The sequence below is a fragment of the Lathamus discolor genome, chromosome 1, assembly GCF_037157495.1.
Source record: "Lathamus discolor isolate bLatDis1 chromosome 1, bLatDis1.hap1, whole genome shotgun sequence".
Classification (NCBI taxonomy): domain Eukaryota; kingdom Metazoa; phylum Chordata; class Aves; order Psittaciformes; family Psittacidae; genus Lathamus; species Lathamus discolor.
In genome coordinates, this window is record NC_088884.1 from 86,532,867 (window position 1) to 86,559,891 (window position 27,025).

The following is a 27,025-nucleotide window of genomic DNA, read 5'->3' on the forward strand; positions in this document are numbered from 1 at the left end:
TTTTCTCTTTTATGGTTAAAGAGACATGGAAAAGATTTCTCACCACAACTCTACAAGAGTACAGCAACTCAGAAGCAGTGATATGTTTCATCACACACACAATGTGAAACATAGGAATTAAATAGAAAACATTTTTTGAGCTGAACTGGTGTCAAAAATTACTTTTCAAAACCATTTGCTATTCTTTTTTCAGACTTGCCACATGAAAAAAAGACTCAGAGTCAACTACAAACACTCCAGTAGCTCCAGTAGACTTGAATTTCCAGGATGCCAGTTCCTGTAAAACAAAGTGCCCAGCAGTCCATAGGAAGACACAGAAAAAATAAGTTGTTTCTAAGGCAGTAAGGGAAAATTCCTATTGTCTAACCTCCCCAGGCAGATCTTGAAAACCTTGTGTTTCATCCTTCATAGTGTTACTGAAACATACTGCCCTAGCACTAAATGCTATCTAGATGTCAAGTCAATTCTATAGCAATTACTAATGCCAATCAGAATAAGTTACTGATATCACCTTCTATACACCAGTCATGGCAGTATGGCAGAACATAAAAGATAACTCTACTGGAAGGTAAATGCAAAAAGTTGAAGCTTTTAAAACAAACCCAAAAATAGGCCTCTTATGAAAGAGTTTCTTATTGAAACATAGGAAATATTTGCTATTTAAAATATAAAAATTTGAATCTGCCACTGAAATAGCTAAGAGTGCTGGATTTTCAGCTATTTCACATTAATTGCATTTCACATTAATTGCAAACTATTGGAAAGTGTGGATTTTTCTGCTTGAAAGGAACAAATTACTTTTCATCATGAAGGGCTTTCCATCATGCCAGGAAATATCCTCCCCCTCCCCTGCCCTGGAGAAAAGAGAGACAGAAATGAAGAACCCTGTCAGAAAAACCAACAAGGTTACTTGTTATGTGGAGAGCAAAGACAGAAGGCATGTAGAAGGTACCACATCCATGAGCAACTACTAAAAGAGAAAGTTGAGGTAGACAAGTCACTGAGGAGACACTGAGAAGGCCACAGCCAGCCACAAACCATGGAAACGTTGGAAGAGGAGGTGCATGTTAAATGACTATGATGAGTTCAGTTGTTAAAAACAGCTTCCTACCTAGTTCCTGTGGACTGATAACGATATCTGACTAGGATGTCCTACCAGCTCTTACTACATCGGCAATAATCTTTGGCACCAATCAGGTTAAAGGTTGGTGCTTATAAACATATGAGAAATTTTCAAGTACATAAAAAAATTAATTCACTTATGGGGAATAACTAACAATTTGTTATACTGACCACTGAATATGATACTCATCAAAGGGGCAACATGCAAAACAGAGTACGGAAATCTAAAAAAGAGCACCTAAAGCCACCCCTTTCCTTTGGAGTAGAACTGGGAAGTCAAACTTGGGAACACAGACATATTAATAAAAGCATATTTCATCTCAAGCAGATCTGTAGGTTCCTGTCAACTGATGTTGAGAATTTCTGAAGACATGCTTTTTCTAAAGTATATGCATCTTTCCATGTACTTTTAGGTAGCTGAATACCAATATGCATAGTAGTTTATACCTATAAAGATGCAAAGTAAATGAGAGGTGTTAAAAATGTGACACACTTTCAACTTTGCTCCTTGCAGAAGAGCTAAACTAACTGAACTGTTGATATTAGAGGTAGTTTAGACAGAGACCATTGGTCCATTGGTCTATTATAAACTTACAATTTGAACTAAAATTATAAAAAAAAGAAAAAATATTTTCTCAGTATATGTTGTAAAATATCACTTGATTTCAAGTGAAATCACAATGGTATGAGGAAGGGGCAGACAAACTTCAAGAAATGTTTTTAAAAACATCAATAAAATTGTATTTTGGAGGTAGGTTGAAGAACAGGCTCCAGAGCAAAGCCTTCAACAGCAGAATCCAGTCAGCACTGCATGTTTTCTTCCTCCTCCTTCCCCAGGTTGCATATGTAGTGCACAAGAAAGACAGCATGCGTTTCCTACTACTCTTTCTAGTTCTGGGAGAATAAAAAAAAAAAAAGAAAATAAATAAAAAAAAAATAAAAAAGAAAATTAAGAAAAAAGAAAAAAGACAGTGGAGCGGACTTCACTAACCTTAAATGCATTTTTACTCTTGGCAATCAAAATTAAGTTGCACAGCCTCGCTGGAAAGTAAAATTAACAGACACTAACTGAGCTGTTTAAAGCCTGCTGACACTACTGAAAACTCAAAGCCACTCTACTGGCCCTGAAGCAAGCCATAATACATGGCATGACACACGGCTTAGTCAAGTGTATTAACATTCAGCACTAACCTCATCAGTGCATTGTTTTATCTAGCTCCCAGCTGATTTCCTGACAAAGAGCATTACCAAAAAGTGAACTTCTGAGGAAAACAAAAGCAAGGCCTTCATGAAGTTCTTGGCAGTTGTAAGCAAGAGCCAATTCTTACAACATTTATTACACACTCATTGTTTTCAAATGGAATTTGGATCATGCCCCATTTTGCAAAACCAAATGTAGTATGACTTTTTGCAATATACTTTTTCACAGTTTACCTTCTCTGAAGAGAACTTAATCTCTTTATCAGAAGAATGGTCTGGACACAAGCAAATAAAGCTCAAATCCCAATCTCCTCAGAGAACTTCACTAGAAAGGATGCCTCAGCAAAAGCTTACAAATGCTCCTGTATTACATGTTCGCTTGCTGAAACATGCCATATTCCAAATCGCTTCCACATAATCAATATTTTCAGCACCACTTGCTGCTCTGCTGAGCTGTGCAGAGGACAACAACCCTCTCTGGCAGGGAATGGGAAAGAAGCAGTATAACAATGCCAGAAGAGAAAGAGGAAGGTGGAAAGGACAAAAAAGATGACAAAAGCTCAGCAGGAGGAGCAGATCAATAGCCAGATTCGCCTTTTGGCAGAAAAGTGCCAAGAGTTTCTTCTGCCTTTCACAAAAGCAGCGCAAATAATTCCTGTTTTCAGCAGCTTTCCCCCATGTATTTAAATCATTAAGTTTAGGAGTCACTAAATTATTTGCTGTACCTATATGAAACAGAGCAAATATAAACTGAAAGGTACCTTCAATGTAACTGACGGGGCCATGAACAACATGCTAGATGCTTTGCATGGCATGGCAGCATCCAGCTGAGAGAACTGAACTATTTTTTAACACAGCACCTCAAAGCAGCACTTACTTATGAGATTAATATGCCTATAAGCCTTTCAGATTGCTGCTTGATGTCAGAAGTGAAATGCGATTGTACTGGGAAACACACTGCCTAGGATGCAGCTCTGGAAGTTGCCTGTGCAGGGGGGTGGTTTTGTGGAATGACCTGCAAAGGAATAAACCTCCCTCTACTTCTGCTTTGAATGCTCCACTGCAGAAAGACTTTGGTCAGGCTACATTCTGTTCTAACTTTTTATTTCGCTGTTTCCCCACCCAGCTTCACACAAATTCTTAGAAACGTTATGTACAGACTTGCACAAAATGGAGACTGACACTGGTTCTTGGAGGATTTCCCAGAGCAAGTTTAACAGAGATTATATAACATGTTAAATCTGTGTTGGTTGGGTTTTTTTAATATGGATGTTATTATACTACTAGTTTATTTTTTCTAGCTTAACCCTCCAACCACCCTTCCAAATAATTATGTTTTGCAGAGATTAAAAACCTGAGGTTATTATACGCATTCTGTTTCCAGCCCTCACATAAGGCAGGACAAATGTGTTACAACTGCAGGGTCTTAGCAAGTCATAACAACCATTATTTTCCTTCCAGACACACTATTATCACCATGAAGGGGGATCTTTCCTTTAATTGCTGCAACAGCGGAACTTTAGAGCTAGCAGAGAACTTTGAGATCCCCTGATTAAAGGGTATAGAAATGAAGTACTTTACAAAAGAGGGAGAAAGTAAGTCTCATGAGGGAGAAATGTCTTCCTAAGGTGTCACGATAAGAGCCAACTGGGACATCAAATTTGACTCCTAGCCTGAAAACCTTCCTACAGAACAGCAACAGCTTCTACACGTGGGGAAAGGAGCCTCAGTAAAAAAGTACCAACAAAACAATACCACTTTCATTTAAAACCAGCCTCAGTTTCAGAGAAAGAAAATGTCCTACATTGCTAATTTATTTTATCCGGTAAAGAATAATTTTAACACCATGTGTGATTGGAAAGCATGGTACAATTTTCAGGAGCTTAAGATATCAGCAGGAACATAATTTTAGATATATTTCATGCATATAGATGTATTTTAAATCATGCCACCCCTGAGATCCAAGGTAGGAAATAACCTGGAACCTGAAAACCAGACAGCTCAAGAGCAATGTCGGGAGGACAAACACAAGGCTTGCCCAAACCAGAAAGCACATGGAGGTGTTTATGAAGGAGCAATGATCAAAGCCTCAGACCTCATGTTGTTCTACTGCCACCACTTTAAGGACCATTTGCTGCTTAACAGCAGCAAGAAAAGAAAAAGAATGACTGCTCTTCACTGCAGCGGAGTCCCTGCAGCTCTCAGATAAGGGCAGCAGGATCACTGTTCAGAAAAGTTTTCTTTTCTTCTTTTGTTTTTTTCTTTTTTTGGCCTATGAGGTGTTCCTTCTGTCCCCTGAGGACCAATTGGTGTTCTATCTGTACAGGAACCACCAAATGGAACTACTACAAAAATAACTGAAGTTGCTCCAGAGTATGGCAAAGTGCCTCAAAAGAGAAGTCACCTAGAACACATTCTGCTCACACTTCCAAGCTCAGTCTCAACTTCTTCAGCTTCTTCTGTGGTCTCTTCCAAGATAATGCAATATGATACATCCATCTTAAAATTATAGGGCGCTCATCACAGTGAGGATATTGACTATTCCCAAAAAGTCAGACTAAGTCCAATCCTAATAGAACTGACTTCAACATATACAACACATCTTTGTGCAAAGCCATCTCCAAGATGCTCTTCCCAGTAAGCCCTTTTGAAAACACACACAAAGCAAACAGTCAACCATACTTTATGCTGAAGGAACCACCACATAAAACCCAATTGGTTTGGTTGAGAATACTCTTGACATTCATACACTTCCATTTTAGATACCGTCAAAATAGGCACCTGCAGTAACACAGAATTTTCTTTTTTAATTTGATCTATTGTAATTTCTTTTACAGGGTTAGGACTTGAGGAATTTGAGAAAAAAATAAAGCCTAAAGGTTACTAACAATCTCCCCTCCATCTGATGCTCAGCATGAGGCTGATTTTGTCATCACAGTGTGCAAATTCTGCCTGGGTGAACATGGACAATATAACTTCAAATTAATTTGAAATAGTCACTATGTCCATACCAGGGTGGATGCTACACTGCTGGCAGGGATAAACAAGGGGAAGTTATAACAGCAAATTGTCTAAGGCTTGTTTGGGCAGTGCAGCAGAGCTTACCAGCAGCAATGGCCACAGCAACAGCCCAGGGCACTGCCTCGGTTTCTCTTGAGGCTTTGTGCAGCACAGAAAACACCAGTCCAAGGATGTTGTTCTTCTTAAGAGCTCTGCTTCAGCTCTGCTGCTGGAGATGGCAAACAGCTGCTCTTACCCAGGCGAGGGTGCTGTTCTGGGACCCTACTCTTCATGCTATGCCATCATTTCTGCCCTGCAACACCTCCCACACTGCTCCCCCTGTCTTGTGCAGCTTCCTCCACATAACTCACATCAGCTTCTTTGCGTGTCTTTTTTCAAAAGTCACAGAAAACCGGTAGTGAGGAACAAAATGGCCTGTTGAAGGTACAAGATCCTTTTGATGGCTACAGATGCTTCTAGAAAAATAAAGCCTCTGAGCTTGTTACCATTGCTGTGGGTTTTCCTTCTCCATCTCATTGTTTTTCTTGTAGAGTTTAGAAATAAACAATGAGCAATTTAGAAGGAGGAAACTTTGCACACACACTTTCTACTCTTTTCTTTTCCTCCCCAGTTTCTTAAACTTTTATTCCCCAACTCTTCCTCTTCTTCTCATTGAGAAAAAGGGCAGAACTCCCCTCCTCCCTCTTGATAACATTACCTGATACTAAATTTCTGAAAAAATCAGAAGAGATTTTGTCTTAACTTTTTCTTCTCAAGGTTTTTCAACTGTTCTGAACCCTGCCAATGATATGACAACCTAATATTTCTAGGAGGAAAAAAAATAATCTGTAAAAACTCTCTGCACATGTGGGGCTTGCTTCATATCAAGAGGGGTTCCTCCAAAGACTTCAGAGAGGTCTCACTTCCATACACATCAAACACCTTGTGCTGCCCTGCTGCCACCCTATATACACCTTGAGCATCTGAAGAGTCAAACTCCAGAAACACATCTGCTAATCCAGTGCTGATGGGGTTAATGAGATCAAAGCCAGATTCCACTTGGTGCTTAGCATTGAGACACTTCCTATATAGGGCCAGGGTGATTATAGCCCTCCCTCAGATCACCATCACACTGAAATCAGCATCAAAATAATACAAATCAGCCTGTACTCTGATTATAATCAGTATTCCCACTTTCTGTCACCTTCCAACTCCATCAACCCCCACCTTTCCACATTAAAGTCAGTCAGTGTTTAATCTCAGGGTAATCTTCCTAATTCACATGTTTATTTTCAAACATTTTTCTATCTCCTCTCCCACCTTTCCCTCACCACTGTTAATCAGTAAGGGCTTCACCAGGCGATGCAGGCGCTCACCTTTTCACCCAGCAGACAAAAGGATCACAAAATTCCGATCCCCAACATGCAAGTAGGGAAAGAACAGCTTTCCTACGATTTTATTTTAAGTCTCTCCCGGCAAGTGCAGGAAAGGGCCTAACAAAGCTGTATGCAGTCAATTGTGTTATCAAGGGACTTGGCACTACCAGCCGATACTTGATTACTATTCATCCCTCAGGAAAATAAAACACCCTTTTGTAGTAAAAGTGTAACCGGTTACTATGATGCATTACATATTAACAAAAGCAGTTTTTTTACCAAAATTACAGATGATGAAAGCCTGGAAGTGGAATCGGACCAAGGTAACCCATTGTTTCTACATGTTTAACCAAGACATGTAGACAGTTTAACCAAGATTTTCACAATGTTAAGAAGAAAATGGTGGTGAGTTGTGTCACACATTTGTTGAGTTCTGTAAAACTAATAGTAAGGATAACATCTTCTGTGGTAGTGACCTTTCTGGTGTCGCATCCTTTGTATGTGACTGCCAGCACTGTAGTAACCTCAGTTTTCACAGGGTCTCTCTAACATTTTTGTGCCTTTTTTGAAATCCACACAGAAGTTTTCAATATGCTTTCCTATTTCCTTTATTTTTAAATTATTTTTTAACCAGGAGTACTGCTTATTAAAGAACTTGGTTATCTGAAAGGCAGATTTTATACTAGCTAGAAGGGTAAAATCTGCTGGTTTGGTGGAATAATCTCTACTTAGGTGGTGAGGAACCATTCCAGAGTATTAAAGGATTTGTTTGTTTGCTAATCTACTTAAGCACCCATAGGCCTTAACATCCACAGCTTGTGTGCTTTAGGGATCTTTATTTTCTGTGGCCACTCACAATGCAGTAGCTCTGCATAAAACCTACAGATTTAGGGTCATGGCAGTGCAGCAAGTTGACTAGTGGGACACTCACCTGAAAAGAGCTATATGGCCTTGGTCCACTCACCTGCCAAATCCTGCTCTACGTTCCTCATAAGCAATGCCTGCCTATACACAGCACAGGCAAGTCACTCTGCTACTTGCATCTTGCACTTCTGCATCAAAACCAACCACCTCTCTGTTAAGACAGCAATCCAAGGACCATGGAAACACCTCACATAATGCAAACAAGGCTATACGAACACATTTCACATCCTCAGTTTGGTGAAAATTTGCTGACAGAGAACAGAGGTAGCTTTAAACGGCATTAAGCAAAGCTGGCTTGATGCAAGCAGCTACCCCTGTGTGAAATTTGAAGCTCTTGCCAGCAGTGTGGAGGGAAGACATGACCTCATTATTCCACAGCCCAGATAATCCGTTCCTGGATAAAGTGAGAGCTGACAAGTATTTCACCTTGAAGGTTATCAAAGCCCTTTCCTCACTCTGCTGATGTGGAGCCATTTACTCTACCAAACAGGAATGTGAAAACTCCTCTGTGTTAGTAAAAAGATAAAAAAATCAGAGGCGTGTGTGGTTAACAGCGCACTGCCATGCCACACAGACACAGGTATTGAGAGGAAAAGAACAGCATTTCCAGAACCATTTATGCAAACAGGATATATTTGCACAAGTTGATAAAATATTTTTTTCAGTATTTTGAGAGTTACTGCTCTCAATTCCTTCCATCTATGCTTAGGCACTTTCTCTAGATAATTGCCATGGGGCCTCTCTTGACATCAGTTATCCCATTTGGACCTCCAGAAAGGTAGTTCAGCTCTTAGCTGGGATAAATCACTGTCTGGACTGTCTTTAAGCATTTCTTCAATGACCACCGAGGAAAGCAAGAGTGACTCCGCTCCCCTAATCTTTTAGATGAATCCAAGCTTTATTGCCATGGGTTTTACACAGGCACATGCAGTCAATACACTAGCCTCAAATTCTGTGGGAAGGACCTGAAATCTATTTGAGCAATGGCTCTACACTAATTCAAAGGGAAAGAATGTCATCTGGTTGCCATTGCCTTTTCTTGCCACCCCTGGGCTCTTGCTGGAGGCCTGCCATGCAAACACCAGGGCTCGGTCCTTGATGGACTAGTCAACAGAGAAAACACAGATCTCCTTCTCCTATCAGGACTCTGGAGCCCTTGGATTTAAGTCTGCGGGGAAGAATGACACCATTTAAAATATTTAACACAGAACATATAAAGCCCTGGAGGAAATGCCTGGCTGAGTTTCCTACAGAAAAGATTAATAAATGAATATGTAGCAGTTGCAAAAAGAGCAGACACAAGCCCCAAGATTAGGAATAGGTTTCAGTTGAAATATTTGTCTTACGGATGTTAACCTGCCATTCAAAACATGCGCAACTACAACTGTGATTCTACTCCCTAGTAAAAGCTCTTTATTAAATTGCACACACTAGATCACCTACAGTATTTTATTTCATGTCAGGAAAAAAAATGTGTCAGCAAAAGCAGAAGATTTTGGGGTTCATAGTAGGCAAAAGTTACAGCAATTCACTACAACCATAACAAGTACATTAAATACAAATACAAAAGGGTCACAATGTAAAACCAATCTTCCAAATGCAACTCTTTAATAGGTTAGCTCCATATTTATCAGGACCTCAAGACATAGTTTGGAGCAGCTATAGAAAGCTTTACATAGGCCACCTGGCTCCTGAGTTCAGTGGCCATGAGCTCATGCTGGAGTAGCCAAAATGTAAAGATTATCCACTGTCCTTCATCCCACCTGTCCTTATGTGCTGGCTTTGGCAGTGGTGGCCAAGCAGTGGACCTCCCCATCATATGTGTCATCAGCAGGTCAAGGCGCAGGTCAGTTTGTCCCAGCTCCCACTGCAAGCCACTTCCTGCACCCTGACTGCATTAGCACACAGGTAATCCCAAGCCACAGGAGTGTGAAGCAAGTACATTCAGTTTTGTCCCAGTTTTGTGATCACAGGTAGCAGGGAGAATTCTTCATGCCTGCTTTTTACTAATTCTTTCATGGGCTTTTGGCAAGGTTTTGACAGTGGATGTCTGCCTTCTAGGCAGATGCATGACTCTTCATCTTCCAAGTGCAATTGCTTCTAAGTTTTCTCCTACTTATCACTACATATTGAGCTACCCCAACCACTGGACATTTGCTTTTCTAGTTTTGGTAATACTGTTGCACCCACCCAATTGACTGGTTTCTTTGGGAGAGCCAGAAACACCCAAAAGCCTTAAGGGTCTGTCTCCTCCACAGCAGTGATACTTGCCTGTTACAATAAGGAGAGTTCTCCTGCCCATAAACTTGTGTCCATCAGTTAACTTCAGCTTAATGGGCAGTACACAGTAAAACACCAGGCTTTAGAGTTTGGCTTTCTTTCTACTCTTCTCCACACTTCATCAGCACAGAGTCTGATGACCACTTCACAGGGAAAAACCATCTATAGCCAGCCTTCCTGCAGCAAGAATCGCCTGATGTTCAGTTATAGGAGCATTATGTTTGGCACATGCCCAGTTTCTGAAGGAGAAGAACCACAGTTTGACATTTAAAATGAGTAAAGAAACTGAAAGGAAAGAGCCAGCATGCACAAGCCAGAAAAATAAACTTTTAGGGCACAATATTTGAAAGGGCTGACAAATCTAAATTCCGTGATTTTGAATATTAATATTTGAAAATTATCTTTATCCTGTCCCTGATGTTCACCCTTGCACCTGTTCACCCTTGCAACCTATGTTCTGTTCTCATTTAGTGACTGCAGAAAAATTATCCACAATAAACTTCATTCTTTTTCCAGGATTAAGAATTGTATATCGCACCTGCAGTGAAAATCTGGTTTATACATTAGGGAGAACACAGGACTGAACTTTTTTCAAGTTAAGTGAAGACATTTTTGCATTTTGATCATAAATATTCTCCTGGTCATTTTTGGCAAACCTGTCAAAAGACATTTTATGCCAATTTCAAAGACGTTGTTATTGGAGGAAAAAGTTAGACTTTGTATTTAAACAAAATGTGCCTGAAACGTTGAAAAGCTGATTTAATGTTAACAATTCTGCAACTCAAGCAGTACTGGGGCCAAAAACTGGCTCCAAAAGATAATGGCAGGCAAGAAAAAGACTGTATTTCTAAAGAACATAAAGAAATAAGTCTAGGAACCACTTCAGCAGTTAAAGAGAGGATGGAAGAGAGAAATTCTTTTCAGATGTATTCTCTTACATTCACGGGGGCTCTATCGTTTTATTAAAATTAAATCTCAGGGAAACATCCAACAACAGTAAAAGTGATTAACCCAGCAGAAGAAAGAATGCCTCTATCTTTGATTTACTCCGAAGCATGGAGGTGTTCAGGCTTATATGGCCTCACACTGCAAGCAATTTGATTTGGCGCCAAGGCACAATGTGTTCAGTAAACCACCCTGTGAAAAGTTCACCTCTGAATTAAAAAACACTCATTTAAATGACAGGTTAATGGAAGATACTTCAGAAGTGCTCTGTCCTACAGTGCCTTCATCAGTAAGTTCCAATGAGAGGGTGAGGGTGCAAAAGTCTTCACCGGGCTGGATTCTGAAAGGACTATGTTGCTGATATGCTTTGGCCAAAACTGAATTTTTGGTTACTTTCCAGATTTTTTATAAGTTTCAAGTTGGTAGTTCATGATAATGGTGATCTGTTATTAGGAAAGAGAAGGGGAATCGTCACACCTTCCTTTAAATCTCAATTTATCTGTGGCTTGGGAGGGAGTAAGCTTTTGATTGGCATCAGTCTTTGGGAGCAACAGAAACCTTCTAGGGACTTCAGATTTTAAGAGTATCTTGCTTTTTTAAAAATCAAGTTCTACAAACCCAATGTAAAAAAAGGCAGCTTCCTACATTTAAAATCCCTTCAGGCATGTAGGTATGTATCAAGAGATTTGGTACCACGTGGATACATGTGGTACTGTGCAGACGAGAAGATAAGTGTTTGCAGGGATAGGTTCTTTCCTAAAGCATGAACAGCACTTATGGACTTATGTCCTAAAATTCAGTGTGAAAATTCCCACTAGTGGCAACAGAAGCCCACATACAGAAAGGGCAGCCAGCTCCTACCTGCCTCTCTCAGTTCAGATTCTTGCGTTGGTGGACATTCCCAAGGGATCTGACTGAACACTTCCCAAGAAATGGCGATTTAGTTTTGCTACACATCTGGAGCATCAACAGTGTTATTTTTAGGATATAAAATTATAAACAGAATTCATTACTGGCAGTAAAAACTAGTTTTTCTTTCCTTGCTTCAGGAACACACACTGGAGGAAAGTGCCAGGGGATAACAAGTGTGGCATTTAATTTTTCGAAATATCAAAAATGTAATGGTTATAATAAATAGTTTACAACCTGAACTTCAAGATGGAGTATATAAAAGTTAGAAAAAGATGATAAAGTAGTTCCAATGTAGTCCTGATCCCCAAGACAACTTTGCCAATTTGTAATTTTCTTAATTCCCTCTGTCTGTTGTACTATTAAAGGGTCAAACAATGAAAAAAGAAAAAAACCTGCACATACATCACATGAATTAAGTGAACAACATGCTTTTTCTCATACTCTAATCCTTTTCAGAGATAGTAAAATTAAATGCTAATTATAGCAACAAGAGTTTGAAATAAAAGTAATAGAAAAGTTGCTATTTAAAAATAGTATATTTCTGTTTCAAAGCTGCAAATTGTGTACAGAGCGGACCTAAGAGAGAAAAACCATAACCAAGGCCAAGAGATTACTCTTAAAATTTCATATTGATAACATAAGTAAATATAGTAGAAGTCTCTCTTAGATATACACAAATTTCTCATAAGTTTATGGAAATTTCTAAATAATTATTACTCTCTTCTGAATATGTATCTAATGGCTGCAAGACAGAAAAGTCTTCAGAACCATCGATAACAAATCCAAAAGAATAACTTTACAGAGAGCCTGAAATTATATTTGTTTACTTCAACATGTGAAAGCTGGATTTGGCTAAAATTTTGACCTGGAAAGTCTTCTATTTACCTGCAAAACACCAGGAAAACACAGAATTACCCACTGAAATTGAGGGGGTTTCTTTTTTTTTCTCTTTCCCATTTTTGTTCAAGTTTGTATTGTTTTTGCTTTACTTTCTGTTTTTCATGTCTGGAATAGAAAAGCTCAGTCTTTCTACTGTGGGTGAAAGAAGCCAAAAATGAGTTTACTTATCTTCATTTCATAGAGTGCAAAGTAGAGAACCTATAAAGACCCATAGTCATTTCAATAGGTGATATAACAAAGAAATAAGCCCAAAAGATTTTACCTGTCCCTGAACTATTTTGTGGTCATTTATAACAGTTTTCGGAAGGAGGTTTTCTTATTAATTAGTATTCATTTAAGTGGCCAGCTTTAAATTACCAATCAACATTCCTATTTATTTTGATGGAAACAAACAAATAACAACAGAAATCTTTCGCTGAGGCCTAGCAGTGGTTTTGGGTTAGCCGAGGGATGTACAATTTTTAAGGTGCCTAATTCCCAGTATGTGTAAAGAAGAGTTAAGACCAAAAATAAATGTTTCACTGTGATCAGTCATGATACCTTAGCTTTACCTCAGAAAACTCTATGTTCAGCAATCCTGTTTGGCAGCTTTTCTGGAGATCATAAATCAAAAGGTTCAGAATAATTTTCAGCATTTTTTGTAGTGAGGCCACTCCTCAGGTCTGTGCCTCACTGAGACAGTCCCTGCGATTAGACTACAGTTGAGGCAGGAACAAATGAAGGCAGTAATGACACTTGCTGCTACTCTCTTTAGGGCCAAGAATCCATCAAAAATTCAGAATTGGATAATTACTTTTTGATTTACAGATACACACTCCAATAAACTGACTTAAACTAACAATCTTACCACTTCCAAAATGCAGATTATACCACTGAAACTGTAAAAATATGAAGTTTTACATGATACCAGTTATGCTCCAAACTTCCACATAGGCATTTATTATGACAATTCTGCACTTGAGTTAATTTCAGATACTCTACTCACAATACAAAATTCTTTGGCTTTTGACAGCTTTACAAAGGAAATGCGCTATTCACACTGTGAATAGGTGTACATATTAATTTGCCTTTCAAAGCACGTGCAGTCCACTTTGCTGCTGATAATCTGCATAAAACTGGATTAACGAATCAGGAATTCTTGGGGTCACAATAGTCAGTGCGTACCGAAAGTGGTGTCCCATGATAGATTTGGCATGTATGTCTTCCTGAAGAGCTAGAAGGGCTGCTTCTCTGCAGACTGCTGTTATCTGCAAAGAAACAATAAAGAAAACCCCCACAGAAAGTTACTATTATAAAATACATTACTTGAAAGGAAGAAAGCAAACACAAGACACCAACATACTCTAAATGCCAGATGCTCACACGGTCAGATTTTCTCCAACTATTTTTAATAAATGAGGTTGTGGGTGATTAGGACATCCAAGAAACAGGATATAGCTCAAAATTGAAACCACAGTAACATTAAATTTCATATTACAGGATATTGCAAATTAACTTACTAATCATATTACCTTGTGTTAAACTCCACGCGACACCTGATAAATTAAAGCCCCAACAACCAGCGGTATATTTTTCTGTCCCCAAAGCACAGGAGCAGATATTCCCACGTTCTGCAGGCACTTTTGTTTCTCAGCTTTACACCGGGAAAGAAGTAGAAACGCTTAATTCCAAAAGGCAGGCTAGGAGGAGAGAGCAGTGGAACGGGAGGAGGGTTAAGGTCTCATAACCTGCAATGTGTTTTAAAGCTCTCTGGACTTTAGACAGCGGAAACAGACTGATGCCAGTGTCATTCTAAAGACACATTACTGTGGTGAAAAGAGCTTGGGGAATGAAAAGAGATATTGTGATTTCCAGTGCAACAGGGAAAACAGTGATTGATATTGACTGCTCCCTTATATCTGTAAATGAAAGAGCCAGCTGAAACACATTTGTCCAGCTATTCAGCATATTTTCTCTGTTTGTTCACTTACTGAAAGGAGTTCCCCTGCTTATGCTGTGCTAATGGCTGCCAAAGCTGTTTAGTAGCTTTTCAGAGGATTTAGCAGCACATTTAGGAAGCTTTCAAGAGAAAACATGTATGGATTTAGATGGCTTTGTCAAGTTACAACAATATTACTGTTAGTTCTGTGCTCCTCTAATGAGCAGTGAAGCTAAACACTGCTCTTACGCATTTTAATGCTTTTCAGGACTTTAGAGACAGTTAAACATGGAAGTTAAATGTGGAAGCGTAGCTGAGATTTAGTGCACCAACTTCTTGCAGAGGTAACTAATACATCATCTGGAAAGTTAATGGAGGGATACTGGTCTTCCTGTTCAGGTTTTTCTCCAAGTAGACAGTGTGACTATTTCCCTATCTCAACACAAAAATAAATCTACTTAAAGAAAAAGAAAAAAACCCGAACCAGATCAAGCCTCCCTTCCCCCATCCATGTCTAACACCAAACCTAGAAATCTTTCAAAAAGGAGAAAACTTGATGGAAAAGTATCCCGGAGTCTAAACTTGTGTCGGTCTTTGAAGGAGGGGTCCTTTTCCCCTTTATAAATAGTGCAATAAGGGCAAGTTTTACTTAAACGAAGAGACCTGCTGGGGTTTTCCACAGGCATCATTATAAAACCCAGTATGTACTACAGCAGGTTTTGACTGTCCTATTCTGCTCACAGAGTCCATTGCCAATCTACAACATCAGAATTATGAAGCAGGGTATCACTACAGCACAAGACATTCACTTTTTTGGAGCTGATGAGTTTTACTGAAGGAGAAGCTGAAGGAAAGACTCAAGTTGCCAGATCCAAGAAAGAAGGAACAGCACTGCCAGTCTCATTTATTCCTGTTCCATTTGAACACTGATACTCTTAGGAGGAATATCAGCCCATAAGCTGATATCTCTGATGGTGCATTTTCTCTATGCTTTGCCAAGAGTAACAATGATGATAATTAACCTCCAAAAGGTTTTTTGGTTTTAATTTTAATCTTAAAGACTGAACTATAAGTTCTGCTATTACTGAAAACTACTAGACATGAGGAAGCACAAGAAAACTAATAATTATTTTTCATTTTACTTCCCAGGAACATTTCAGCTGCTTTTAAGGAAAGAGGAAAGGAATTTTAAGGCATGAACTATCATTCTCCCTTTCCCTGGCTGCACTCAGAATTCTTGTGGACTAAATATTTTATATATTATTGAGTAATAAACAGCAGGCATTCTGGCACAGTGTTTAAAATTTGGGCCCTTGTGTCTGGTCACAGAAGTCACATGGCATTGTTTCCATTCCTTGGCTAGCCCAGAGTATCAGGTTTCTGAGGTAAGAGATTCAACAAGGCAAGTGTGATTATTTTTCTTCATTCAAGTATGCAAACTTTAAAAAAAAAAAGTCCTCACCAGCATTCTCACTAGCTAATAAAGCTAAATCACTTGTGGAAAGCAAACACAACGAGTAATACAGCCACAGTAAAATGAGAGCAAATTCATCTGGTGAAATCTACTGTGGTATTACCACAAGGTCTACCAGCTTTTCATAGATTTGTCACAGTCACATTAGGGCATTTCTTACTACACCAGGCAATGTAAGGGTTTTTAAATGTCATTTCTGCCTAAATTTAAAACAAACATAGATTGGGTCAAGTGAGGTAAAGAGGGAACACAGCAAAAAGGGCCAATTGACAGCAGAGGAAGGAAGAAAACCCACGGCTTTGCAGCAAGGTACATATCCTTCCCAGGCTTAGTGACACTCCAAAACCAGAGGCTGCATCTAGATCATCAGTTTTAAAAACTTGCAGCAGACCTCAGTGAATTTGTCCAATTACTTTCTTAAATCACTTCTCCTTTTGGCCTACATGGCATAATCCTGTAATGAGTGGCATGGTCTAATCATGCATTCTATAAAAAAGCATTTTGGTTTGTCTTAAACCTGGTAATTTCAGCAAGTGCCTCCTAGTTCCGGTGTTATGAGAACAGTGATTCATCTGTTGTTCCCCATTCACTTTCTCTGTACTGTCAATGATTTTACAGTTTTATCTCATCCCCTCTCAGTCAAGTCTTTGCAGAGTCCCCAGTGATTCAGTTCCAGCTCCTGCAGAACTTGGCCATCCTTCAGCCTGTCTGCCATGTTGCCTTCACTAATTCTTCTTTATCTTTGTGCTGTTGAGCAGCTGAAGACACACGGCGCAGAGGGAGCCATACCATGGCAAAACAGTGTTCCGGGGTTCCCTTTCTATTACTGTATCTACCTTTATATTAGTGCCAAGATGATTTTTCTCAGATTATCCACACTGCATCCAGTATCTCTTCCTGAGTGGCAATATCTAATTTAGGTTGCATGCTTCTGAATTTGAAACCTGGGTAATTTTTCTCCATTGCATTTATCAGGATGAATAGCCTCTGCCTGCCTCTATAAATGAATGCTGTGAACCAGCATTATGTATCTGCCAATTTTAAGACAATGCTTAATGGCTTTCAAATACAAACCCAAGGGATCACCATTTTTACCTTTTCAATATTAAAAAAGACAAAAAAGTGAAGTCTTTTGCATCTCTGTGTGTTGTGAGGAACACAAATAATGTCCTAGTCCTGTTACAAAGGCAAAATTGCAGCTTGATGTATTGAAGGACAAAATAGATATCCTTGACTGCATCTGAATACAGAGTGGCTTTCAGCATTGACTGTAAAAGCAGTAATGAAGACATTAAGTGATTGACAGAAACAAGAGTGATTAAACAGCAACAGGCCAGGCACCAGGTAATTAAGCAATAACTACTGAGGTGTGGGGTGTTATTGCAGAGATGAATAGCCAGCCAGGTGTGGTTGAATACTACTGAATCCAGGAGCACCAGAATACACCCTAGTTTGATTGTTAATTTCAATTCCAAATCAAAGTTTAGCAAACACAGTTCTCATTTTCAATGGAATGAGAGAAAATTACTGACCTTACATTAGTCTGCTGTCTGCAGACCTCTTCTAGTGTGGAAATAATTTTGAATTCATGTGTTAAAACCATATTTTTATAAAGGACTGATTTATCATCTCGATGAGTGCTTTAAGATCAGAAAATAAACAACTAATTTAGAATCCCACTTCAGAGTCAAAAAGGCGACTGCATTGAGTTATCCTGGGAGGAAAGGAGAGCGAAAATTTGCCATCTTAACCGCTGATATACACACTGATCAGTAATAAGCAAAGCCACACACAAGCTCACAGCTAAGGTGCAAATAACTGAATCCCAAAAGAAATGGATTTACATCTAGTCATACTTCCCCTGACACTTACTCCCAGCAACAATAAAATGTCCAGTTACTGTTCCCTGAATAAACAGTATTCAGCATAACCCTTCTTTCTCTCAAAATTATTGGTTACACTGGCTGATTCAGTTTGGCTGATTCTCCCCAGCTCTGGCATTCAGTCCTGACTCTTTCCAGTGGACTGAAAGTCCTTTTCATTTTCTTTGTATTTAAAGTGTTCTAAACAGCTTTAAAGATTTTTTTTTCCCCTCAAAAAAAGGAGGAAAAAAAGAAATGAGCTTCTGTGCTAAAGCCTTAGGTATTTTCAAGAAAGTGGTTTTGTAAGTGCAGAGTCTGTTGGGAACACCTGTGAATGTCGGGTTTAATTGGGCTGCAGCTGGTGTCGATTGTGTGCACCCTAACTGGCAGCCACTGGCTGGCTGTACATTGTGTTTCATTTTCCTTTTTCCTTCCTTTTTAACTTGCTCCTCCACCCCCCCAGTTCAAGTTGTAAGGGATTGTGTGTAAGAGGGATTAGGAGCCTGGAAACAGAATAGTACCCTGTGGTTTGTGAATAGCGCAAATTGTGGCACTTCCTGGAGGAAAACTACCTGCAGGACTGCGTGCCTATGTGGTGTGCGCCTGCTAGGCAGTGTCAAAGGGACACTGTCTATAGGTTGGGGAGCTTACTTTCCCGCCCTGGTGAGGACAGATAAAAAGTTCATACATGGCATTTTAAAAAGACATAAACAACTCCTGGGTCAGGACATCTGTTTCTTACTCAAGCAAATGCCTACTCACATCAGGCACCTTATCTTACCCCTGCATCAGAAGCTGTTCTACAGAGAGCAATAAGCTTATCCACATAAAACCAGGGAAGTCAGAAAGCTCTCAGGAACCTGGGCCATCACCTGATTGACGAAAGATGTGGGCATAGATGTCTTCCCAAAGTGAGAAAACAAATCAGAAGATGCACTGTAGTCAGAGAGGCTAAAGGGAGTGGCGAGTAAAGGTTGCTGATGGTATTCTAAAATCTACATAAATATCTCTGTCCCATGCAACTCCAGCAGCACACAGCTTCCCATGGGGGACTTGTATGAAGCTCAATGCAGTGCTGGGGAGAGGTAGTAAATACCTTTAGGGTTTTCCCACCCCCAGCAGGTCACTCCTGCTCGAAGTGTGGGATGCCATAGCCCCTCTTTCCCCCTTCTCCTTTGTGCACGCACCACCCGCTGCTGGCTGCAGGCTCCCACCTACCTCTTGGGCTGGCTCCGGTGCTAAGCTGACCCTTTCATTAACTGAGTCAATGCACCAGACCATCAGAAAACTAATCCAGACAAAAAAGGCCTTAGCTTGCCACTGGGGTATTGAGATGGGATTCACCAAGTCAAAGTTGGTATGGAAGGGGTGGAGAGCACAGCAAGTGGGATACCTCTGCCGCCAGCAGCAGAGAGCTGCTGGATCACCTCATGAAATGCTCACTTACCCTGTTTTAGCATCCTGCTGTGAACAGCTGACAGTATGAACAAGCTCAGGTACCACAGCATGATGCTGGCTGGATGAGGAAGACATATCCTAGATAACACTTTGGACAACATCCTACTATTAAAGATTAAAATACTGTTTTAAGATGTCACAAATACAATTTTTCCTTTAAATCAGACTAAACTGAAAGGCTCTTGAAAAGTGAGACATGGAATTTTTGATGTATTTCAAAAAGGCTTAAATTTAGTACTTCTTTTGTGGTTCGACTTTCCTGTTTCATGTATAAAACAGATAAAAGAGGAAAATATAAGATTATATGCCTTTATTTCCTTCTCTGAGAAGAGAAATTCTTACAGACCACTACAAATCTTGTTCTGTTTAGGAGAAAAAGCATTCAATACTATGAAATAATTGATCACCCTGTAACAAATTTTGATCTAACCTTTGACAGAAAAAGAATAGCCCCTGTATGTGTATCTCATCATTTTGCTTGGTTTTATAATCTGTAGATTTAAATGAGATGGATTATATGTTTGGCCATTTTGGAAAAGGAAAATGATCTATTCTAACCAGAAAATGGTAAAATGTATGGGCATAATGCTTTTCATACAGTATCCATTGATTCCTCAGACTCATGTATTATATACGTACTATGGGAGCTTTGGAGTGAATTTACTCAGTATGATTGTTGCTCTATAAAACTTTCCTACCTAAAGTGTGCAAGGCACTCACAGGCTGCACGAATGCCTCAGTGAGACAAAGGTTTCTTTGATCTCTAAGCAACTGTGTTTTACAATGCTATTAGTTTTCCACAAGTTAAAGTGCATACATCTATATAGTTCTGTATTCATGAACACTGACTTGGAATAGATGAGTTCCTATTCGTACTGCAGCCATCCTCTGTGATAATATCCTATAATTAAATATTATTTTTTAGAAAACGATAGACTTCATTGTTTATTAGACATGCAATATGAGTAGACATTGGAGCTACTTTAAAAACAGGTCTGCAGTGATGAAGCAGCACTTTGCAATTCTTAATTAAAAAGGATGGGGATTATTTGTATCTCACGTCTCTGATCCAAGAGGCTGAGCAAACAATCCCTGCTATTTCTGATTCCTTTTATGAAACCTGTTACAGAAATGTAATTGAACAAAACCAGCTCCTTCAGTGATGTCTGTAAGTGACCTCAGCTCAGAAGTGAGAAAACTGGCCCAAGGATTCACTATTTAATCCATAGTTTGTTTATTTGTGTAATTTTGAAGACTGTTGTGCATGTGACCATGCATGTGGGTGTCCACAGCTTACCTGAAGTGCTGCCCAGGGACATAAAGTGGTTGTGCTACCTGAATATATCTGGTCTGACCAGGATGATGGCTTCCACTCATCTCCTTCCACAGTGGCCACAGCAAAGACAAAATCCTCCTCTGCCCACTCTTCCCTGTCTCAGCTGGGAGAGCCAGGCTTCAGGTTAACCTGTTGGGGTCACCCAGTGTCAGACAGCTTGGTGTGTCAGCCAGGGACTTAGCCAGGCAATTAGCCAGTAGCTCTTGCGGGACAACAGCATCATGGCAACAGTTCATGAGACAGCAGTGATCACAAAGTGCTGCTTTTAATTGCTCATAGAGTACCAAAACCCGAGCATGAGTTGCGCCTGGGCAGCAGAGTATCACATGTGTCAGTAGCTCTTATTATTCCGTAAAGCTTAAACACGCTCAGAGAAGAGAAAGATGAGGTATATAGCCAAAATTAAGCATATGTATCATAACTACAGTACATGATGACAGCTAGAAAGAATAAACCAGAGCCTTAAATGGTACATGCTAAGTGTCATCACACATACCTCTGCTCATCCTGACATGTTCTAACAGAGGGAAGCTTTGACTCCAACTGCAGGCTTTCTTTTTTCTTCTCTCCACTCTCTTAAAAAAATATTACTAGATGTGGTATCCTTCCAAGCAATATATAAAACATGTACATTCCAATTTAACTTTTGTAACTACAAGCCCAAAATGCAGCTATTTTCCAAAACGCACTCTGTCGATATGGCTCCCATCACTTTGGCAGAGGCATGGCATAGCTGCACCTTTCAAAAAGGAATTCTGTAACAAAACGAGTTTTTACATGCTGGAACTAAATATTTTTAAACAGTATTCTCTGCCAACTTCAAGTTTCAGCTATATTTGTGCAACTGAAAAAAAAAAAATCACACACATGTTTCTATACAAGATTAAGCTGCATTTCTGGTTAACCTCAGAATTATTTCATTTTTATATAAACATTTAATGAGAAAGTTTGACTTCTTCCTTCAATGAGGAAAAGGAAGCCAAGCCACTAGAAAAACAGAGTCTTTCTATATGTACGTGTGTGTGTGCAGGCACTTGTTTTAATTAAAAGTAATTAACAGAATGCTGTGTTCTCACTCACAGTGAGCTGTTACTACAGAGGACCTGTACTCAGTGCCAATGCTATTTTGCTGAATGCTGCTAGCAAGACAAATTGAATTATGCAACTAAAAATACGAAAGTAGAAGACTTGGAGGACATCATTAGCTGTAGCTGTCGTGAGTTTCTCTCTAGAAAAGCAAAACAAAAGAAAAAAAGACAAAACAGATTTGGCAGCTTCTGCCTTATGAAACCTATCATAGTGTAGGTGTTGAGCAGCTGTTGTGCTTGCTTGCTTTCAGATTTTGAGGCAGACAGATACCAGGTTGGGTGACACATTCAGCATATTCATTATTTCTTGCACTGGAAAATAATTCATGCCTTTCCTTCTCAAACCAGTAATTCTTTTCTCAAGTTTAACCTGGGAGAGTAGCCGAGGCCTTAGGCTCCTATCAAAACAAAGCAAATAAAAGTGATTCTGCAAAAGGAATTGGAAGAAGTGCCCTCCCTTCCCTAAAAATACTTTTTTTTTTCATCAATAAAGCACAGGCAGGCTAGAACTGTCTTTCAACTCCAGCAGCATTTCTGTTATATCACCGCTTAAAGATTGCTAGAGTCCTAAAATTTTGAATTTGCAAAGCAAAATAAGAAAGTGAAAAATTCTTTTTTTATGGGTTTATTCAGACTCTCCCTTTCATCCTGTCTTTAGATAAATGGCAAATGCTGTCTCCAATTTGAATCTTGCAGAGCAGGTTAATGGCAACTGTATTTGTAGTTACCTATATATGAGATACAATACAGAAAAAGCAAACTCAGTTAAAAATAATGGCCAGAAAGCCTAGCAAATCTTGAGGAAGCTTAGCATTTCTATCAGTTTGGACAGAAAACATGCAAATCCTAGGATAATGAGAATGAGAGATGCATACTTTCTGGGTCTCTGATTCTTTACACATGCATACACATCCTGAGTTGAGGCACGGAGTAAGAAGACATTTGTTGTGTGGGGGCCTTAGCTTGCAAGATGAATAATGTCCTTAATGGAAGCTCTCTTGCTTTTATTTATTGGGTTCTCAGCTCCTGGAAGGTGCGAGATGTCTCTTGTGGAGTATCTATTTCCTCAGCAGAATGCTAGAGGAATTTTGGACTGTTTCAAGGTTTACCTCTTGGAGCTTCCCATGGTACACAGATGCTCATGTTTCCCAGGAAAATCAGGGGGGAGGGCTACTGCATGCCTGTATTCCAGGGAGGCAGAATATGGCTGGGAGGACAGTCTGACTTAGCAAGCAATGCTGTTAGACACAGCTAGTTGCCTCAGTGTATGATTACTGCTCCTAAAGGAGGAAGTTAAAAGGCTGGTAAAGAATTTAAGTTTCAATGGAAGTTTTGCTTGTGCAAGAAAAGAAAAAGAATAACTATAGCAAGAAAAACACCAGTGAGTGATATAAACATATGAAACAAGAAAAGTGGTGTATCAACAATGACTTCAAATTAAGGATTTAAGTAAGGGGTATATTTTAATGGAATAGAAAGTCAGTAAAATAGCAGTACGACAGACATGACAGTGTGTCCTGTGCTTCCCAACAGTCAGTCTAAACTAGTGACACACTGATCACCATCTCTTTTTGGTCTGGCCTCTTGATGAGTCTGTTCAAGTGCTAACCAGCAGAAACCTAATCTAGCAACACAAAAGAGAGGAGTTTTTACTGGTTTAGCACCCTGAACTGGCTCACCTAGGATGCAGGCAGGAAGGTAGGCACGGTAGGAAGGCTCTGAAGGCAGGGAGAGGACAAGACTGCAGCAGAAAGTGGATTTAAAGCACACTGAAGCTTAGAGATATATTGAAACCACATACAAATGTGTTCACTTGTGCAGTATCTTTCACTCATCTGCCAATTCAAAAGCTAACACAAGATGCATCTAATTAAGAGAAGTATATGCCTGGTGTATATAGCCAGGCATTCACTGGTGTAGGCAACCTTGTGAGTGGTCCTTTCAGGTGGGCAGTCCCCACATTTCCCATAAGGATCTTGGTGTTCTGACCTGACACCCCTCAATCTACTGGTTTTAACATCTGCATGCTTAAAAAAATACCAAGAGTATTTTGAGTTATTCAGTCATAAAATGCTTACTACAGTTCTACTGTCTGTAACAGTGTATCTACTAACCACTTTTAGTTTCTATAAAAGTTTCAAACAATACGTTTCAGGTGTATCCCTACTGAGTCTTCTTAATACAGACCATAGGTAAATGTGACCCATTGCTTCTGATCTCAAATTACCCAGTCCAGTGAATCACTGAGTGTGTACTGTGAGGGATTCACAGCACGATCCCAAAATACCAGCTCCCTCAAAAATGGATCAGCTTGTCACCAGTATAGCTGTCCCACATCACTCTGGGAACGAGACAAAGAACAGAATGAGGCAACGTAAGATAAAATGCTGAAATGTAAGAACTTGTCATCAGAGCTGTCACTTGCCTTCAGTGAAAAGTTACGAGTGAGCAGATCAACAAGGTATCTGCTTTTGCATTGTTAATATTGAAACTTGTCATTTTAGTGCCCTCCTGTAGCTGAGAAAACTGAATTCATGTCATGTCTGAAAGTCACTTTAGTATTTTGGAAAACTGGATCTGCTACTCCATGGCTAACACATTTAATTTAGCAAATTCCTCCATTTCTTGTCTTTCATACTCCTAAACTTCTTCTCAGTTTGTGCTATGTTAATGTGAAAACATCCTTGGTCTCTTGGGTTTTCTTCTCCTCCTTCCTTATCTAGGCAAGACAATGTAATGCAAATTTCCAGCACTATGGAGAGTTAGAAAATGGGTCACTTGCATTTCACTTCACAAAGATGTTTTAAGTTCAGAATTTATCTTCAACATTTCTGCAAATACACATAGGAAGAAGCAGAGGAGTCTCCTTTCGCTTTCCTCCAAGTTGTATACAGCTTGCTTTTAATGTTGACAGCATTTGAACTTCTAAGAAGTTGCAAACTAGCATGATAAACAATTTAAGGCCAGAAATTTATAAAATCTATGCTTAATAGTGTTCAGCCATGAGGATCCCCCTAGAGCTCTGTGACATTTGCTGTCCTTGGCCACAGTGCTCCAGATTTCACATTCCCTTCAAGCCCATGCTTTTGTGCTTACATCAAAGCACAGTAGCTCAGGGCCCTCTGCATAGGAGGCCCAAACCCGCAAGCCCTCAAGAGGCACCTCAGGCCACCCGAGCCCTGCAGAGAGGCACTCACCTTTTCCCAACAGTGACAGAGTGAGGTGAGAGTGATCACACCTATTAGGTAGGTTGCTTATCATTTGAGGAAGGCTCTCTGTAGGCATTGTTGCATACCACATTACTGTTTTCACAGCTACAGAGATAATGCCAAGTGTCTCCCACCTCTCCTGGCACCAGGAAGATTTGCCAGGATAATATCTAACACCACACAAGAGGTGTAGATCAAGGGAGGAGGCAATGAGGTCCAAAGGAGCTGCTACAGCTGTAGCACAGCAGAGGATGCAAAAGAGTGAGCTGAGAAATGTTGGCCATAACAGAACTAAGGACCACAGATGAAAAACCACAACTTAAAAGCCATTAAGAAATGTTAGTGCAACCTGTGCAAACAGGTTTGCATTACAAACTGAAGTTACCATAAGGTTTCCTGTAGAAGTGTGCCTCTTGCTATCTGGACTGCTATTATTTCCAGCCCCTTGTCAAGAGATGAGTTCGTAAGACTTGATCAGGAATTCCCTATGTGCATGAGAAAGTGTGAGTTTTCTATTTCCAATTTATTGTATTTACCCATTTTATGTTAGATGCACAGACACCAGGACTGGGGCAGCAAATGTTTTAGCCCCTCTCCAAACACAGTAAGTGATGATCAAAAGAATGAAGATAGCACATACAGGATGCTACCACAGAAGCACAGGTTTCCATTCTGAACCAAAAAAGCAAATGCTATTTTCTGTCTGATGTATAATTATTCATTACTGTAAAGATCAGGAGAGGTTCTTAACACTTGCTACTTAATATCAAATTCAATACTTTTCATGGTCTCTGGAAGACTTTGTGATACAAGTTGTTCCCTTTGTCACAACAACACTCCAGCACTCTCTTTTTCACCTCCCATAGAGCCAAACCAGGAGCAGCAGCTGTAGCACCACAGAGCCCTGAAATAACACGGGACTCTTGCTCTACATCATTAAATGCTCTTTCACTAAACTAAAGGCCACAAGGAAGTCACAAGTAGAAAATGTATGCCACAGGTCTCTCCCCTTCCGAAATTTTCCCCAGCTGCAGATCATTCAAAATCCCACGGAAGACATACTTCAGTTCCATAGGGTTTTTTTTTTGTAAGAGGAGGACCTTCCACCTCTCCGTGGACAGAGCATTCAAACCACACTGCCAAATATTATATGATGTCCTTTCCAGTGTTAACTTTTAATTTCCTGACTCCAGTACATTAGAAATTTTCAAACTGGCTTGGCAGTCACTTACCAGCATGCGCAGACCTAACTGCAGCAGTGAATGCACAGTCAGCCCAAATGAAAACCTCTGGACTAACTGAAGAATTTCTGCAGAATTAGTTACTTGGTTGAATTTAGTTCCAGAGAGCCCCACAGTTCAAGAAACAATGTAACACAGAGGGTGCAAACGTTTCTTACCCCGATCTCCTGTGCAGTAAGGGAAGGCAGGTGTCCTCAACGTGTCACTCAAACACGTGATGATTTTCATTTTTCATTTTTTAATGCACACAATTCATAGCCCATAGATGTGCACAGTTATAAATCTTGGCACACTCTCCAGTATGAAAGAATTTCCCCTGGTATTCAATTTTCTTTGCTTTACCTTAAGTCACCCTAATCATGCTGACATCTACTATTAATGATTATATTAACCCTAAAAGATCCTTAAACAAATGAAAAGGACTGACTTCCACTCCTGAAGTTCTGCTTCCAATTTTCTAAAGGAAATTAAATAATGTATAAGTCAAATGCTGGGCGTAGGCCCAGGCAGCTGAACATCGCTTTGTCCTTTCAAAGTGAAGACGAAGTGTCTGCTACAGAAGGGACAAGCCAAGAAAAATAAAGCTTAACCTCAGCTCCATGTGAAAGTGATTTGGGATAATCAGGGGAATATGCAAAGAGGTTAAGACGGGGACCACATACTAACAGGAGAACTTTACATGATGATCAAAAATGTATCAACAGCTGACCTTCACCTGGGGGAGCTGCTCAGCCCCGGCAGGCTGTTAACGCTGGAGCACAGTACGAAGGGCAGCAGAAA

The 27,025-nt window shown here is 39.8% G+C and overlaps 1 protein-coding gene across 1 annotated transcript in view; it reads right to left on the reverse strand.

Annotated features, from left to right (window-relative positions):
- The window catches only part of AFG2A (AFG2 AAA ATPase homolog A), a 241,553-nt gene that overhangs the window by 18,081 nt on the left and 196,447 nt on the right, over positions 1 to 27,025 (reverse strand). The window contains 1 exon segment of the mRNA XM_065684485.1: positions 13,824 to 13,906. Coding sequence (XP_065540557.1) covers positions 13,824 to 13,906 — 83 coding nt within the window.